General features: G+C 36.4%; 1 protein-coding gene across 2 annotated transcripts in view; it reads left to right on the top strand.

Annotated features, from left to right (window-relative positions):
• The window catches only part of CFAP210 (cilia and flagella associated protein 210), a 63,998-nt gene that overhangs the window by 2,463 nt on the left and 46,887 nt on the right, over positions 1 to 14,648 (top strand). Inside the window, exon 2 of one of the 2 annotated variants that reach the window (XM_077154086.1) lies at positions 11,512 to 11,738. The exons of the other annotated variant lie outside the window; for it this stretch is intronic. Within the exon in view, the coding sequence (XP_077010201.1) occupies positions 11,512 to 11,738 (227 nt within the window). The remainder of the gene's footprint in view (positions 1 to 11,511; positions 11,739 to 14,648) is intronic. 2 annotated transcript variants of the gene reach the window in all.

Here is a 14,648-nt window from a genome sequence, read left to right as displayed (position 1 = left end):
ACAATAAATGGCAACAGCAACAACAGCAAACCCAGGGGTTAAAGAGACTCTGACTTCCAGATTTGCTGCATTCTATTATTTAAAATGTGTAGCTGTCAACAAAAAATCTTGAAGCATGCAAAGAGAGAAGAAAGTATGGCTTATTCACAGGGAAGAAAGTTTCAATAGAAACTGTACTTAGGCCAAGATGTTGGTCTGATTAGACAAAAACTTTAAATCAACAATTTAAAATATTTTCCAACAAAATTTTTAAATGTCCAAAGAGCTACAAGAAAGTATGAGAATTCTCTCTAAGTAAAGGATATCTATATATCTATATCTATATCTGTATCTATATCTATCTATCTATCTATATATATATATATATATATATATATGAAGAGATAGAGATTATAAAAAGGGACAAAATAGAAAATCTGGAGTTGAGAAGTACAGTAACTGAAATGAAGTATTTACTAGAGGGGCTCAAGCGCTGGTTTTAACTTGCAGAAGAAGGAATCAGTGAACTTGAAGATAATCCAATTGAGATCATCTATTATTTCATTTGCTAAAGTGGCTGGAATGCAATATACCAGAAATGGGTTGGCCTTTACAATGGAGATTTATTAGCTTACAAATTTATAGTTCTAGGGCCATGAAAATGTCCCAAATAAGGCCTCAGTATGATACCTTCTCTGAAGACAGTTACTAACGAGCTTGGCACATGGCAGTGTCTGCTGATCCTTTTCTTCTGAGCTTTGTTGCTTCAGCTCCTGGCTTCTCTGTCTGTGGCTTTTTTTTCTCAAAATTTCTCTAGGACTTTTTTCTGTGAGCTTCTTTTAATTTTATTTCTTAGCTTCTGTATATGTTTTATCCTCTTATAAAGGACTCTGGTAAGAGGATTAAGACCCACCGTGAATGAGATGGGTCACATTTCAATTGAAATAACGTAATCAAAGGTACCACCTACAACAGGTCTACATCCACAGGCATGGATTAAAAGAACATGGCCTTTTCTGGGGTACTACAATCTCAAACTACCACATCCAGTTTGAAGAATAGAAAGAAAAAAGAATAAAGAAAATTAACAGAGCTTCAGAGAAATGTAACACACCATTAAATATACCAACATATGTATATGAAGCTTCAGAAGAAGAGGAAATAGAGAAAGGACAGAAAGAATATTTGAAGAAGTAATTGCTGAAAACTTCCCAAATCTGATGAAAAAAAATAATCTAGATCACTTTAAGCCCTACTCCAATCAAGATAGCAGAATGAAAAGCTTCAATGCCCCATTCCCCCCACAGAAGCTTTGAACAACCCTAGCCCTGGCAGAAACATCTTTCTCAAACTTCCAAAAAAAGTTAAAGAATTGTAGTAGCAGAGTGAGCACCGAATCAAGAAAAAGTCTACTTAAAAATGATAGGTCCCCAGTCAAAAGACATAGACTGGCAGAGTGGATTAGGGAACAGGATCCTTCTGTATGCTGTCTACAGGAAACACATCTTAGACCCAAAGATAAGCATAGGTTGAAAGTGAAAGGTTGGGAAAAGATATTTCATGCAAACAACAACCAGAAAAGAGCAGGAGTAGCTATACTAATATCCAACAAATTAGACTTCAAATGTAAAATAGTTAAAAGAGACAAAGAAGGACACTATATACTAATAAAAGGAACAATTAAACAAGAAGACATAACAATCATAAATATTTACGCACCGAACCAGAATGCCCCAAAATACGTGAGGAATACACTGCAAACACTGAAAAGGGAAATAGACACATATACCATAATAGTTGGAGACTTCAATTCACCACTCTCATCAATGGAGAGAACATCTAGACAGAGGATCAATAAAGAAATAGAGAATCTGAATATTACTATAAATGAGCTAGACTTAAGAGACATTTATAGGACATTACATCCCACAACAGCAGGATACACCTTTTTTTCAAGTGCTCATGGATCATTCTCGAAGATAGACCATATGCTGGGTCACAAAGCAAGTCTTAACAAATTTAAAAAGATTGAAATCATACACAACACTTTCTCAGATCATAAAGGAATGAAGTTGGAAATCAATAATAGGTGGAGTGCCAGAAAATTCACAAATACATGGAGGCTCAACAACACTCTCTTAAACAACAAGTGGGTCAAAGAAGAAATTGCAAGAGAAATTAGTAAATACCTAGAGGCGAATGAAAATGAAAACACAACATATCAAAACTTATGGGACGCAGGAAAGGCAGTGCTAAGAGGGAAATTTATTGCCCTAAATGCCTATATCAGAAAAGAAGAAAAGGCAAAAATGCACGAATTAACTGTCCACTTGGAAGAACTGGAGAAAGAACAACAAACTAATCCCAAAGCAAGCAAAAGGAAAGAAATAACAAAGATTAGAGCAGAAATAAATGAAATTGAAAACATGAAAACAATAGAGAAAATCAATAAGACCAGAAGTTGGTTCTATGAGAAAATCAATAAGATTGATGGGCCCTTAGCAAGATTGACAAAAAGAAGAAGAGAGAGGATGCAAATAAATAAGATCAGAAATGGAAGAGGAGACATAACTACTGACCTCACAGAAATAAAGGAGGTAATAACAGGATACTATGAACAACTTTACGCTAATAAATACAACAATTTAGATGAAATGGACAGGTTCCTGGAAAGACATGAACAACCAACTTTGACTCAAGAAGAAATAGATGACCTCAACAAACCATTCACAAGTAAAGAGATTGAATTAGTCATTCAAAAGCTCCCTAAAAAGAAAAGTCCAGGACCAGACGGCTTCACATGTGAATTCTATCAAACATTCCAGAAAGAATTAGTACCAACTCTCCTCAAACTCTTCAAAATAATCGAAGTGGAGGGAAAACTACCTAATTCATTCTATGAAGCCAACATCACCCTCATACCAAAACCAGGCAAAGATATTACAAAAAAGGAAAACTACAGACCAATCTCTCTAATGAATATAGATGCAAAAATCCTCAATAAAATCCTAGCAAATCGTATCCAACAACACATTAAAAGAATTATACATCATGACCAAGTAGGATTCATCCCAGGTATGCAAGGATGGTTCAACATAAGAAAATCAATTAATGTAATACACCACATCAACAAATCAAAGAAGAAAAATCACATGATCATCTCAATTGATGCAGAGAAGGCATTTGACAAGATTCAACATCCTTTCCTGTTGAAAACACTTCAAAAGATAGGAATACAAGGGAACTTCCTTAAAATGATAGAGGGAATATATGAAAAGCCCACAGCTAATATCATCCTCAATGGAGAAAAATTGAAAACTTTCCCCCTAAGAACAGGAACAAGACAAGGATGTCCACTATCACCACTATTATTCAACATTGTGTTGGAGGTTCTAGCCAGAGCAATTAGACAAGAAAAAGAAATACAAGGCATCAAAATTGGAAAGGAAGAAGTAAAACTATCACTGTTTGCAGACGATATGATACTATACGTCGAAAACCTGGAAAAATCCACAACAAAACTACTAGAGCTAATAAATGAGTACAGCAAAGTAGCAGGCTACAAGATCAACATTCAAAAATCTGTAGCTTTTCTATACGCTAGTAATGAACAAGCTGAGGGGGAAATCAAGAAACGAATCCCATTTACAATTGCAACTAAAAGAATAAAATACCTAGGAATAAATTTAACCAAAGAGACAAAAAACCTATATAAAGAAAACTACAAAAAACTGCTAAAAGAAATCACAGAAGACCTAAATAGATGGAAGGGCATACCATGTTCATGGATTGGAAGACTAAATATAATTAAGATGTCAATCCTACCTAAACTGATCTACAGATTCAATGCAATACCAATCAAAATCCCAACAACTTATTTTTCAGAATTAGAAAAACCAATAAGCAAATTTATCTGGAAGGGCAGGTTGCCCCGAATTGCTAAAAACATCTTGAGGAAAAAAAACGAAGCTGGAGGTCTCGCGATGCTGGACTTTAAGGCATATTATGAAGCCACAGTGGTCAAAACAGCATGGTATTGGCATAAAGATAGATATATCGACCAATGGAATCGAATAGAGTGTTCAGATATAGACCCTCTCATCTATGGACATTTGATCTTTGATAAGGCAGTCAAGCCAATTCACCTGGGACAGAACAGTCTCTTCAATAAATGGTGCCTAGAGAACTGGATATCCATATGTAAAAGAATGAAAGAAGACCCGCATCTCACACCTTATACAAAAGTTAACTCAAAATGGATCAAAGATCTAAACATTAGGTCTAAGACCATAAAACAGTTAGAGGAAAATGTAGGGAGATATCTTATGAATCTTACAACTGGAGGTGGTTTTATGGACCTTAAACCTAAAGCAAGAGCACTGAAGAAGGAAATAAATAAATGGGAACTCCTCAAAATTAAACACTTTTGTGCATCAAAGAACTTCATCAAGAAAGTAGAAAGACAGCCTACACAATGGGAGATAATATTTGGAAATGACATATCAGATAAAGGTCTAGTATCCAGAATATATAAAGAGATTGTTCAACTCAACAACAAAAAGACAGCCAACCCAATTAAAAAATGGAAAAAAGACTTGAACAGACACCTACCAGTAGAGGAAATACGGATGGCCAAGAGGCACATGAAGAGATGCTCAATGTCCCTGGCCATTAGAGAAATGCAAATCAAAACCACAATGAGATATCATCTCACACCCACCAGAATGGCCATTATCAACAAAACAGAAAATGACAAGTGCTGGAGAGGATGTGGAGAAAGAGGCACACTTATCCACTGTGGGTGGGAATGTCAAAGGGTGCAACCACTGTGGAAGGCAGTTTGGTGGTTCCGCAAAAAGCTGAATATAGAATTGCCGTACGACCCAGCAATACCATTGCTAGGTATCTACTCAAAGGACTTAAAGGCAAAGACACAAACGGACATTTGCACACCAATGTTTATAGCAGCGTTATTTACAATTGCAAAGAGATGGAAACAGCCAAAATGTCCATCAACAGAAGAATGGCTAAACAAACTGTGGTATATACATACGATGGAATATTATGCAGCTTTAAGACAAGATAAACTTATGAAGCATGTAATAACATGGATGGACCTAGAGAATATTATGCTGAGTGAGTCCAGCCAAAAACTAAAGGACAAATACTGTATGGTCCCACTGATGTGAACGGACATTCGAGAATAAACTTGAAATATGTCATTGGTAACAGAGTCCAGCAGGAGTTAGAAACAGGGTAAGATAATAGATAATTGGAGCTGAAGGGATACAGACTGTGCAACAGGACTAGATACAAAAACTCAAAAATGGACAGCACAATAATACCTAATTGTAAAGTAATGATGTTAAAACACTGAATGAAGCTGCATCTGAACTATAGGGTTTGTTTTTTTTTTTTACTATTATTACTACTTTTATTTCTTTTCTCTATATTAACATTTTATATCTTTTTCTGTTGTGTTGCTAGTTCCTCTAAACCGATGCAAATGTACTAAGAAATGATGATCATGCATCTATGTGATGATGTTAAGAATTACTGAGTGCATATGTAGAACGGTATGATTTCTAAATGTTGTGTTAATTTCTTTCTTTTTTTTTTCTTTCTTTCCGTTAATAAAAAAATAAAAAAAAAATGATAGGATCTATACAAAAATTAACTCAAAGTGTATCAAAGACCTAAATATAAGACCCAGTATCATAAAACTACTAGAAGATAATATAGGGAAGTGTTTTCAAGACTTAGTGATAGGAAATAGGTTCTTAGACCTTATACCCAAAGCACAAGTAATGAAAGAAAAAAATAAATAAATAGGAAATCCTCAAGATTGAACACTCTGTGCTTCAAAGGATTTTGTCAAAAGGGTGAAAATGCAGCCTACTCAATGGAAGAAAATATTTGGAAACTCATTATCTGATAAGAGTTTGATATCCAGTGTCTATAAAGAAATCCTACAACTCAACAATAAAAGGACAAACAACCCAATTATGAAATGGGTAAAAGATATAAATAGACATTTCTCCAAAGAGGAAATACAAATGGTTAAAAAGCACATGAAAAGACAATCATCTTCATCAGCTATTAGGGAAATGCAAATCACAAGCAGAATGAGGTATCATCTCACATCTCACACCCATAGGAATGGCACTACAACAGGAAACTACAAATGTTAGAGAGGGCGTGGAGAAATAGGAGCACTTATTCACTGCTGGTGGGAGTGTAAAATTGTACACCACTGTGGAAGACAGTTTGGCAGTTTCTCAGAAAACTAAATATTGAGTTACCTTAAGACTTGGCAATTCCACAAGTCAGCATATACCCAGAAGATATGAAAGCAGGGACACTAACAGACATTTGCATACCAATGTCCATAGCGGCATTGTTCACAGTTGCCCAAAGGTGGAAACAATCTAAATGCCCATTATCAGATGAATGGATAAACAAAATACATTATATACATAGGATGGAATATTATTCAGCAAGAAGAAGAAATGAGGTCCTGAAGCATGTGAAAACATGGATGAATCTTGAGGTCATAATGCTGAGTGAAATGTCAGACACAAAAGGACAGACATTGTATGATTTCTCTAATATGAATGAACTAGAAATGTAAACTCAAGAGTCTTAAAATGTAAAATATAGGATACCTAGAAATAGACAGAAGCTGGGAAAGGGGGAGTGGTAACCTAATATGTTCCGAATGTATAATGAGGTTGAATTTAAAATGTTTGGAAATAGATTTGGGGTAAGAGTAGCTTGTTATTGGCAATATAAGGGATAGTGCTATATTATAGGTGAATTTGGTTGAAAGGGGTTGTTTAGAGTCATGTGTGTCACTGATTAACACTACAGATTTAAATAAGTTCTTGTGTGAACTAATGCAAATGTGTGACACTGTTTCAAAAAGTTAATAATAGAGTGGTATGTGAGTAAAAAATACCTATTGCAAGTTACAGACTGTAGTTAACAGTAATACCTTAGTATTCTTTCATCAACAGTAAATGATGTATGTTCTAGTTTGCAAGCTGCCGGAATGCTATATACCAGCAATGGAATGGCTTTTGAAAAGGGGAATTTATTAAGTTGCAAGTTTACATGTTCTAAGGCCATGAAAATGTTTAAATTAAAGCAAGGCTATAGAAATGTCCATTCTAAGGCACCCAAGGAAAGGTACCTTGGTTGAAGAAGACCAACGATTTTCAGGCTTCCTCTCTGAACTGGAAAGGCATGTGGCAAACATGGCAGCATCTGCTAGTTTTCTCTCCAGGCTTCTTGTTTCATGAAGCTCCCCCAGGGGTATATTCCTTCTTCATCTCCAAAGGTCCCTGGCTGCGTGGGGTCTTGTGGCTCTGAAGCTTTCTCCAAAATGGTTCCCTCTTAAAGGGTTCCAGTAAGCAATCCTACCTTGAATGGGTGGAGACACATCTCCATGGAAACCATCTAATCAAGAGTTACTACCCACAGTTGGGTTGGGTCACACCTCCATGGGTAATCAAAAAGCTCTCACTCAGCAATACTGAATGAGGATAAAGGACATGGCTTTTCTTGGGTACACCACAGATTTAAACTGGTACAGTGTACTGCACCAATACTAGATGGGGTTCAATAATAGGGGAAATAAGGTATATGTGGTATTCTGAGTTTTCTTTTTTCTGTGTCTATCTGATAATTTTCATTTTGGAACAATGAAAATAGCCTAAAATTGAGTGTGGTGATGATTGCATAACTAGGTGATTATACTGTGAGATATCATATGTTCATGGATTGAAAAAAATGAATATTGTTAAGATGGCAATACTCTGCCAAGTGATCTACAGATTCAACACAGTTTCTAGGAAAATCATAGCTAGCCTCTGCAGAAATTGACAAGCTCATCCTAAAATTCACATGGAAATGCGAGGCACCCACAATAACAAAAAGAATCTTGAATAAGAACAAAATGAATGACTACAGTTCCTGATTTCAAACTTTACTACAAAGCTACTATTTTAGTCAGGTTTCTCCAGAGAAACAGAACCATCAGGATATATATGTGTGTAAATATTATGAAATCTATTATAGGAATTGGCTCACTCAACCAAGGGAATTGGCAAGTTTGAATTCCCTATAGAATAGGGCAGGCTACAAGTTGGAAACTCTGAGGAAGGTTTTGATGAATTCCCCAGGAGAAGCTGGTTGGTTGAAGCAGAGATGGAAATTCTTCTTTTGACTGGTAAAATCATCAGTTCTTTTAAGATCATCAACTGATTGGGTGAGACTTCTCTCATTGCTGAAGGCAGTCTCTTTTGTTGATCGTAGATGTATTCAGCCATAGATACAGTCAGCTGACTGATGATTTAAATTTATTTGGGGGGGGCATGAGCAGACTCCAGGAATTGAACCCAGGTCTCTGGCTCAGCAGGCAAGAATTCTAACCACAGAGCCACCATTACACCGCCCCTGACTAATGATTTAAATCCATGAAATACTCTCACAGTAACAATTAGGCCAGTGCTTGCTTTACCAAACATCTAGACTCTATAACCTAGCCAAATTGACTAGTCCTATAACTGATAAGGTTCTAGTGTGCTGTCTTAGTTTGCTAAAGCTGCCAGAATACAATATACCAGAAATGTATTGGCTTTTATAAAGGGGATTTATTAAGTTACAAGTTTACAGTTCTATGGCCATAAAAATGTTCAAACTAAGGCATCCAGAGAAAGTACCTTGACTCTGAAGAAAAGGCCAATGGCATTGAGGGTTTCTTTGTCACATGGGAAGCCACATGGCCAGTGTCTGCTGGTTCTTTCTTAGCTTCCCTGGAACAACTCTAGATTTATTTTCTTAGCTTCCCTTGGCTCTTTCCGGCTTGCTTAGCATCTCATGGAAAGGCACATGGTGACGGCTGCTGGCTCTGGTTCCTGTCTTGCTTCTGGTCAGCTCTCCCAGCTCCTGACTTCTCCTGGGGCTTCTGCATTTCCAAACGTCTGTGTCTCAGCTTTCTCTGTATTGGCTATCCAAGTATCTCTGTCAGCATTCCAGGTGACTCCAAATGTCAGCATCTATGTCAGCTCTGAACTCTCCCCCCCCACCTTGACTCTCTTAAAGACTCCAGAAAACTAACTCAGACCCACCTTAAATGGGTAGAGTCACCTCTCCATCTCATCATAAGGTCACACCCACAATTGGCTGCATCACAGCTCCATGTGTAATCCAGTCAAAAGATTACACTCACAAATGGGTGTGTCACATCTCCATGGAAACAACCTAACCAAAAGTTTCCATCCTACAATACTGAATCAGGATTGGAAGAATAAAGCATTTCTGGGGTACATAACAGTTTCAAACCAGAATATATACTGATTATAAAGAGCTCTTATAACTCAACAACAAAGGACAAATACCTGTTGTTTTTTTTTAAGTGAGCAAAGTATTTGAACATTTCTCCAGAGAAGATATTATATGGATGGTCAATAAGTACATGAAAAGATGCTCAATGTCACTATCCATCAGAGAAATGAAAAACAAACAAAAAACTACCCCACAATGAGATGCCACTTCACACTTCATACTCACTAGGATGGCTAGAAAAAATTTTTAAAGGGCAATAGTAAATGTTGCCAAGGATACAGAGAAATTGGAATCCTCATTTATTCTTAGCAGGACAGTAAAATTGAGAAACTGCAGTGAGAAACAATTTGACAATTTCTCAAAAAGTTGAATACAGTTTACTTTATGAACCAGTAATTCCACTCCTGGGTATATATCTGAGAATTGAAAATATATGTTTACACAAACATTTGTTCGCTTTCATACAGCATTACTCATAATAGCCAAAAAGTGTGGGCAACCCAATTGTCCTTCATCTGGTGAATGGATAAACAAAATGTGGTATATTCATACAATGGAATATTACTCAGCCATCCAAGTCCATAAAAAGGAATGAGGTACTGATATACGCTACAAAATGAATGAACCTTGAAAACATTGTGTAAGTGAAAGAAGTCAGACATAAAAGGTCACATATTGTGTATGTATATGAAATGTCCAGAATAGGCAAATCCCCCAGAGAGAGACAGTAGATTTGTGGTTGCCAGGGGCTATGAAAAGTAGAGAATGGAGAATGATTGCTACTGGGTACAGGGTTTCTTTCTGAGGTAATGAAAATGTTCTGGAATTAGTTGGTGGTGATGATTGCATAACCTCATGAATAGACTTAAAAAAAAAACACTGAATGTTATACTTTATAATTGAACAAATTTAATGGTATGTGAATTATATCTAAATAAATATTTTAATAATCCATGACAAACATGTCAAAGATGGCAGGCACATGGACTGATTTCACATACCTTTAGGCCATTTGCCACTGCTTTTCTCTCCTTTCTACTACATGAGAGTCTGTAGTTCAGATTCTCCTTCATTCTCTGTGTGGGTCAAGTTGAGGGGCCTACACAATGCTGGTTGCCATGGGCCTCTCCTAGAACCTCATGGTATGATTGGTATGATGTTTCTGGATGTACAATTTTCAAGGATAACTCTTTCTGGACCTCCAGGAGATCCAGTAGTCTATCTAAAATCTCTTTATGAGTTCCTTTTCTCCTTATCTGCTATACAACTATAAATCTTGAATGATTGAAAGGGTGGGAGCATTTCTCCGAGGAGAGCTATTGTGAGTTTCCCTGTGTCATTCAGGATGCTCTCAAATTCACTTAACTTGAATACCCAACACAATCATGTTTAAGAATAAGAATAATTATTTGCTCATATAATAGGAGCTCCAGACTTTGGATTGAGTTGTTCTAGTAGCTCCATGGGGTCATCATTGCCACAGGTTTTTTCTGTGTTTCTTCTTTGCAATTCACAGTAATAGCGTCATCCTAAGACCAGCTCCTCTTGTGGTCACAGGATGTCTGCCTTTCTGGCCTTCAAGCTTCCTTTTTCATATCTACTTGAGAGTCACTCTCAGAAGTTTCCAGGAGAACAAGGAATAAGTTTTCTAAAAGGTTTAAACTTCTTATAATGTCTTTGCCTATTACCAAATTACTCATTTGCTAGGGAGATGCAAGTATTCCCTAGAACTCCTGAGACTGTAGTCCGATCTCCAGATGCATTGTTCTTGCTTAATGGGGGAGAGGTAGAATAGAGTCAGTCACAATGTCTACAACCTGAAAAATGAACATCCTCAAAATTATCTCCTTATAAACTACCACTTGGTGAACTTTGAAAAATGTTTTTATAACAACCCATTAGGGGTAGGTATTATTGATCTTAACTTTACAGATGAGGATACTGAGATCCCCAAGAGGTTAAATAACGGGTAAGTTTACTCAGTCAGGAAATGACCAAGCAAGGGCTAAATTCTGTTTTCTGATTTCAAGGCCTTATGTTCTTTCCACTGTTCTAAAGAGCACAAAAACTAAGTGAATATTTGAAGTAATTTCAGGATATCATGCCAATATAGAAATGTCTTTAAAAAATTTAATGAATTAAAGTCTTCTCGAAAACCTTTAATAATTTTTTAAAATTTATCAGAAATAAAGACCCCTAAGGAAGATCAAGTCCTCTATCCACCTCTTCTACCAAGCAAAGTAGATCTCCGTCAGGTCACCATAATTCCAAACAGTGAGTGGAAAAGGATTCAAGATAGTCTTGACAGTTTGATAAGAGAAGCAGCATGCCTTCGTGCGGAAAGAAAGGCAAAGAAAGAAATGCACTTCAAATCCCAAGAAGTGGTAAAACATTGGACTAATACATATGCAGTAAGTATTAACATCCAGGAGTACACATGCACTAAGGACTTTCTTGTTTTTTATACATAAAAGATAAAAATGTTATGATTTTATGAAAGATATGTTAATAGCTTTATTGATGTACAATTGGCATTCAATAAGTTATACATATTTAAAGTGTACAATTTGATTAGTTTTAACGTATGAATACACTTGAGAAACCATCATCACAATCAAGATAATGAACATATTCATCACTGAAAAGTTTCCTCACACTCCTTATTACTTCCTCCCATTCCTCCCCTCCCCTTTTGCCCTGCCCAGCCAACTATGGTTTGGCTTCTATTATTCTAGATTAATTTGCATCTAATTACATTTTCTATAATTTTATATAAATGGAATCATATGGTTTATACTTTATATATGTATTTTTTTTGTCTGCTTCTTTTACTCAGCATAATTATTTTGATATTCATGCATGTTGTTGGGTGTATCGATAATTCCTTTATTTTTATTGCTGGGTAGTATTACTTGGCATGGATATACCATAGTTTATCTGTTCACTTGATAGATTTTTGGGTTGTTTCCAGTTTGGGGGCATTACAAATAAAGCTGCTGTGAATATTTCATGCGTATTTCTTTATATGAACTTCTACTTTTGTTCTCTTGGGTAAATATCTAGGTATGCAATAGCTGGATCATATGGTACATGTATATTTAACTTTTCTTTTCTGTTTTTACTGTCTAATATAACATATATGCAAAGCAAAAAAGAAAGAAGCTACGGGACAGATCCCAGAGTTTGTCATGGTCTACCACACCATCATCTCAGATTTTCCCTTCTAACTGCTCCAGAATATAGGAGGCTAGAAGGAATAAATACTTTTTTTATCATCACAATCAACTTTTTTTCTCTTTTTTGTGAAAAATAACATATAAAAAAATAAATTTCAAAGCACAGCACACCAATTAGTTGTAAAATAGATTTCAGAGTTTATTATGGGTTACAATCCCATAATTTTAGGTTTTTACTTCTAGCTGTTCTAAGATTCTGGAGACCAAAAGAAATATCAATTTAATGATTCAGCAATCATATTCCTTTGTTAAACCCTTCCTTCTCTGTATAACTCCACCTTCACCTTTGATCTTGCTATCCTGCTCTTTAGGGGTATTTGGGTTATGGCCATTCTAACTTTTTTATATTGGAAGGGGGTGTCAATAATATGGTGCAGGGAGCTGAAACTAGCTGATGTTCTGGAGAGGCTGGGCCCTCTAGGTTTCAGGACTTATCTGATCCAGGGACCCTTCTGGAGATTGTAGGTTTCCAGAAAGTTACCCTAGTGCGTGGTAACCTTTGTAGAATCTTATATATTGCCCTAGGTGTTCTTTAAGATTGGTTTGAATGGTTTTGATTGGGGTTTGGCAAGTTATAATAGGTAGCAGTGTCTAACTGGAGCAACCTCCAGAGTAGTCTCTAGACTCTTTTTGAACTCTCAGCTTCTGATACTGTATTAGTTAACAGTTCATTTCCCCCTTTTGGTCAGGATGGAATTGTTGACCCCATGCTGCCAGGGCCTGACTCATCCCTGGGAGTCATCTCCCACGCCACCAGGGAGACTTTCCCCCTTGGATGTCATGTCCCACATAGTGGGGAGGACAGTGATTTCACTTACAAAGTTGGGCTTAGAGAGAGTGAGTCCACATATGAGTAACAAAAGAGATCCTCCAGAAGTAGCTCGTAATAAGCTTCACAAGAGTAAGCCTGAAGATCAAGGGCTTGGCCTATTGATTTGAGTGTCCCTAATGTTTGACACAGTATCAGGGGATTCCCTGATTGTAAAGTTTAATAGTTCCATAGTTTTTCTTCCATCCCTCAAGGGACTTTCCCCATACTTTTTGCTTATCTGCTGAAATATATTCTAGGATGTATCCAGGCATTACATTGAGCTATACAAGATTAAAGGCCCTCATTCTTATCCTGGGTTCCCTGTGTTTCAATCGTCGAATGAGCTGTCCAGACAGGTTAAGTTAGATTATGTGCTACAGAAAATGTAGGTTCCAGACAAGATAAACCTTTTTTCCTTCGGTCTCAAAGAGTAGGTGTGGTTCTAAAATATAGACAATGTTTTCCTTACTCCTGTGTTCTGAATTGCCTTAATCCTAATCTAATCAGCTTCGTTCTTATCTCTAAATACCAGGTTATAGATATATAAAATATCCTCTCAAAATCCAGAAGTAATAATTACCACTCCAGAGTCAATATGCCTGCTACAAGAGCTTACAATCTAGGCCCCTGTTTTCTTATAAGCATTTTCTAAAGGAGACCATACAATAATTGTCCTTTTGCTTCTGGCTTATTTTGCCTCACCAAATGTCCCACTGGTTCATTCACATCATTGCATGACTCACGACTTCATTTGTTTTTGTAGCAGACAATATTTGATCATATGTATACCTTATCGTTTGCCAATTTACTTCTCAGTTGGTGTATCCTTCAGCCACCTCTTAGATGCATATTTAAGTTTTTAAGAAATGTTCAAACGTTATCCAAAGTACTTGTAATTTTTTATTTCTATCAGCAGTATATGAACATTCTGTTTCCTCCACATTCTCACCAACACTTGATATGAACATCTTTTTTGTTGTTAACTTTTTATTTTGAAATAATTTCAAACTTTCAGGACAGTTGTGAAAATAATAAAAACCCCATCCAGAGAATTCCAACATATCCTCACCACATACCCCCAGACACCCAGATCCACCAATTTTAATATTTTACCACCTTTGAAGTATCATTCTATCTATCATTGTCTATCTATCTATTTTATGAACATTTGACAACAGGTTGTACACACTATCCTCCTTGAACATGTAATATTTCCATGTACATTTCCTATGAACAAGGATATTCACTCATGTAATCACCTTGAGTACAAGAAA

The sequence above is a fragment of the Tamandua tetradactyla genome, chromosome 3, assembly GCF_023851605.1.
Source record: "Tamandua tetradactyla isolate mTamTet1 chromosome 3, mTamTet1.pri, whole genome shotgun sequence".
In the NCBI taxonomy this organism is placed as follows: domain Eukaryota; kingdom Metazoa; phylum Chordata; class Mammalia; order Pilosa; family Myrmecophagidae; genus Tamandua; species Tamandua tetradactyla.
Note: the sequence above shows the minus strand (reverse complement) of the source record. Positions and strands in the feature narration are given on the sequence as shown.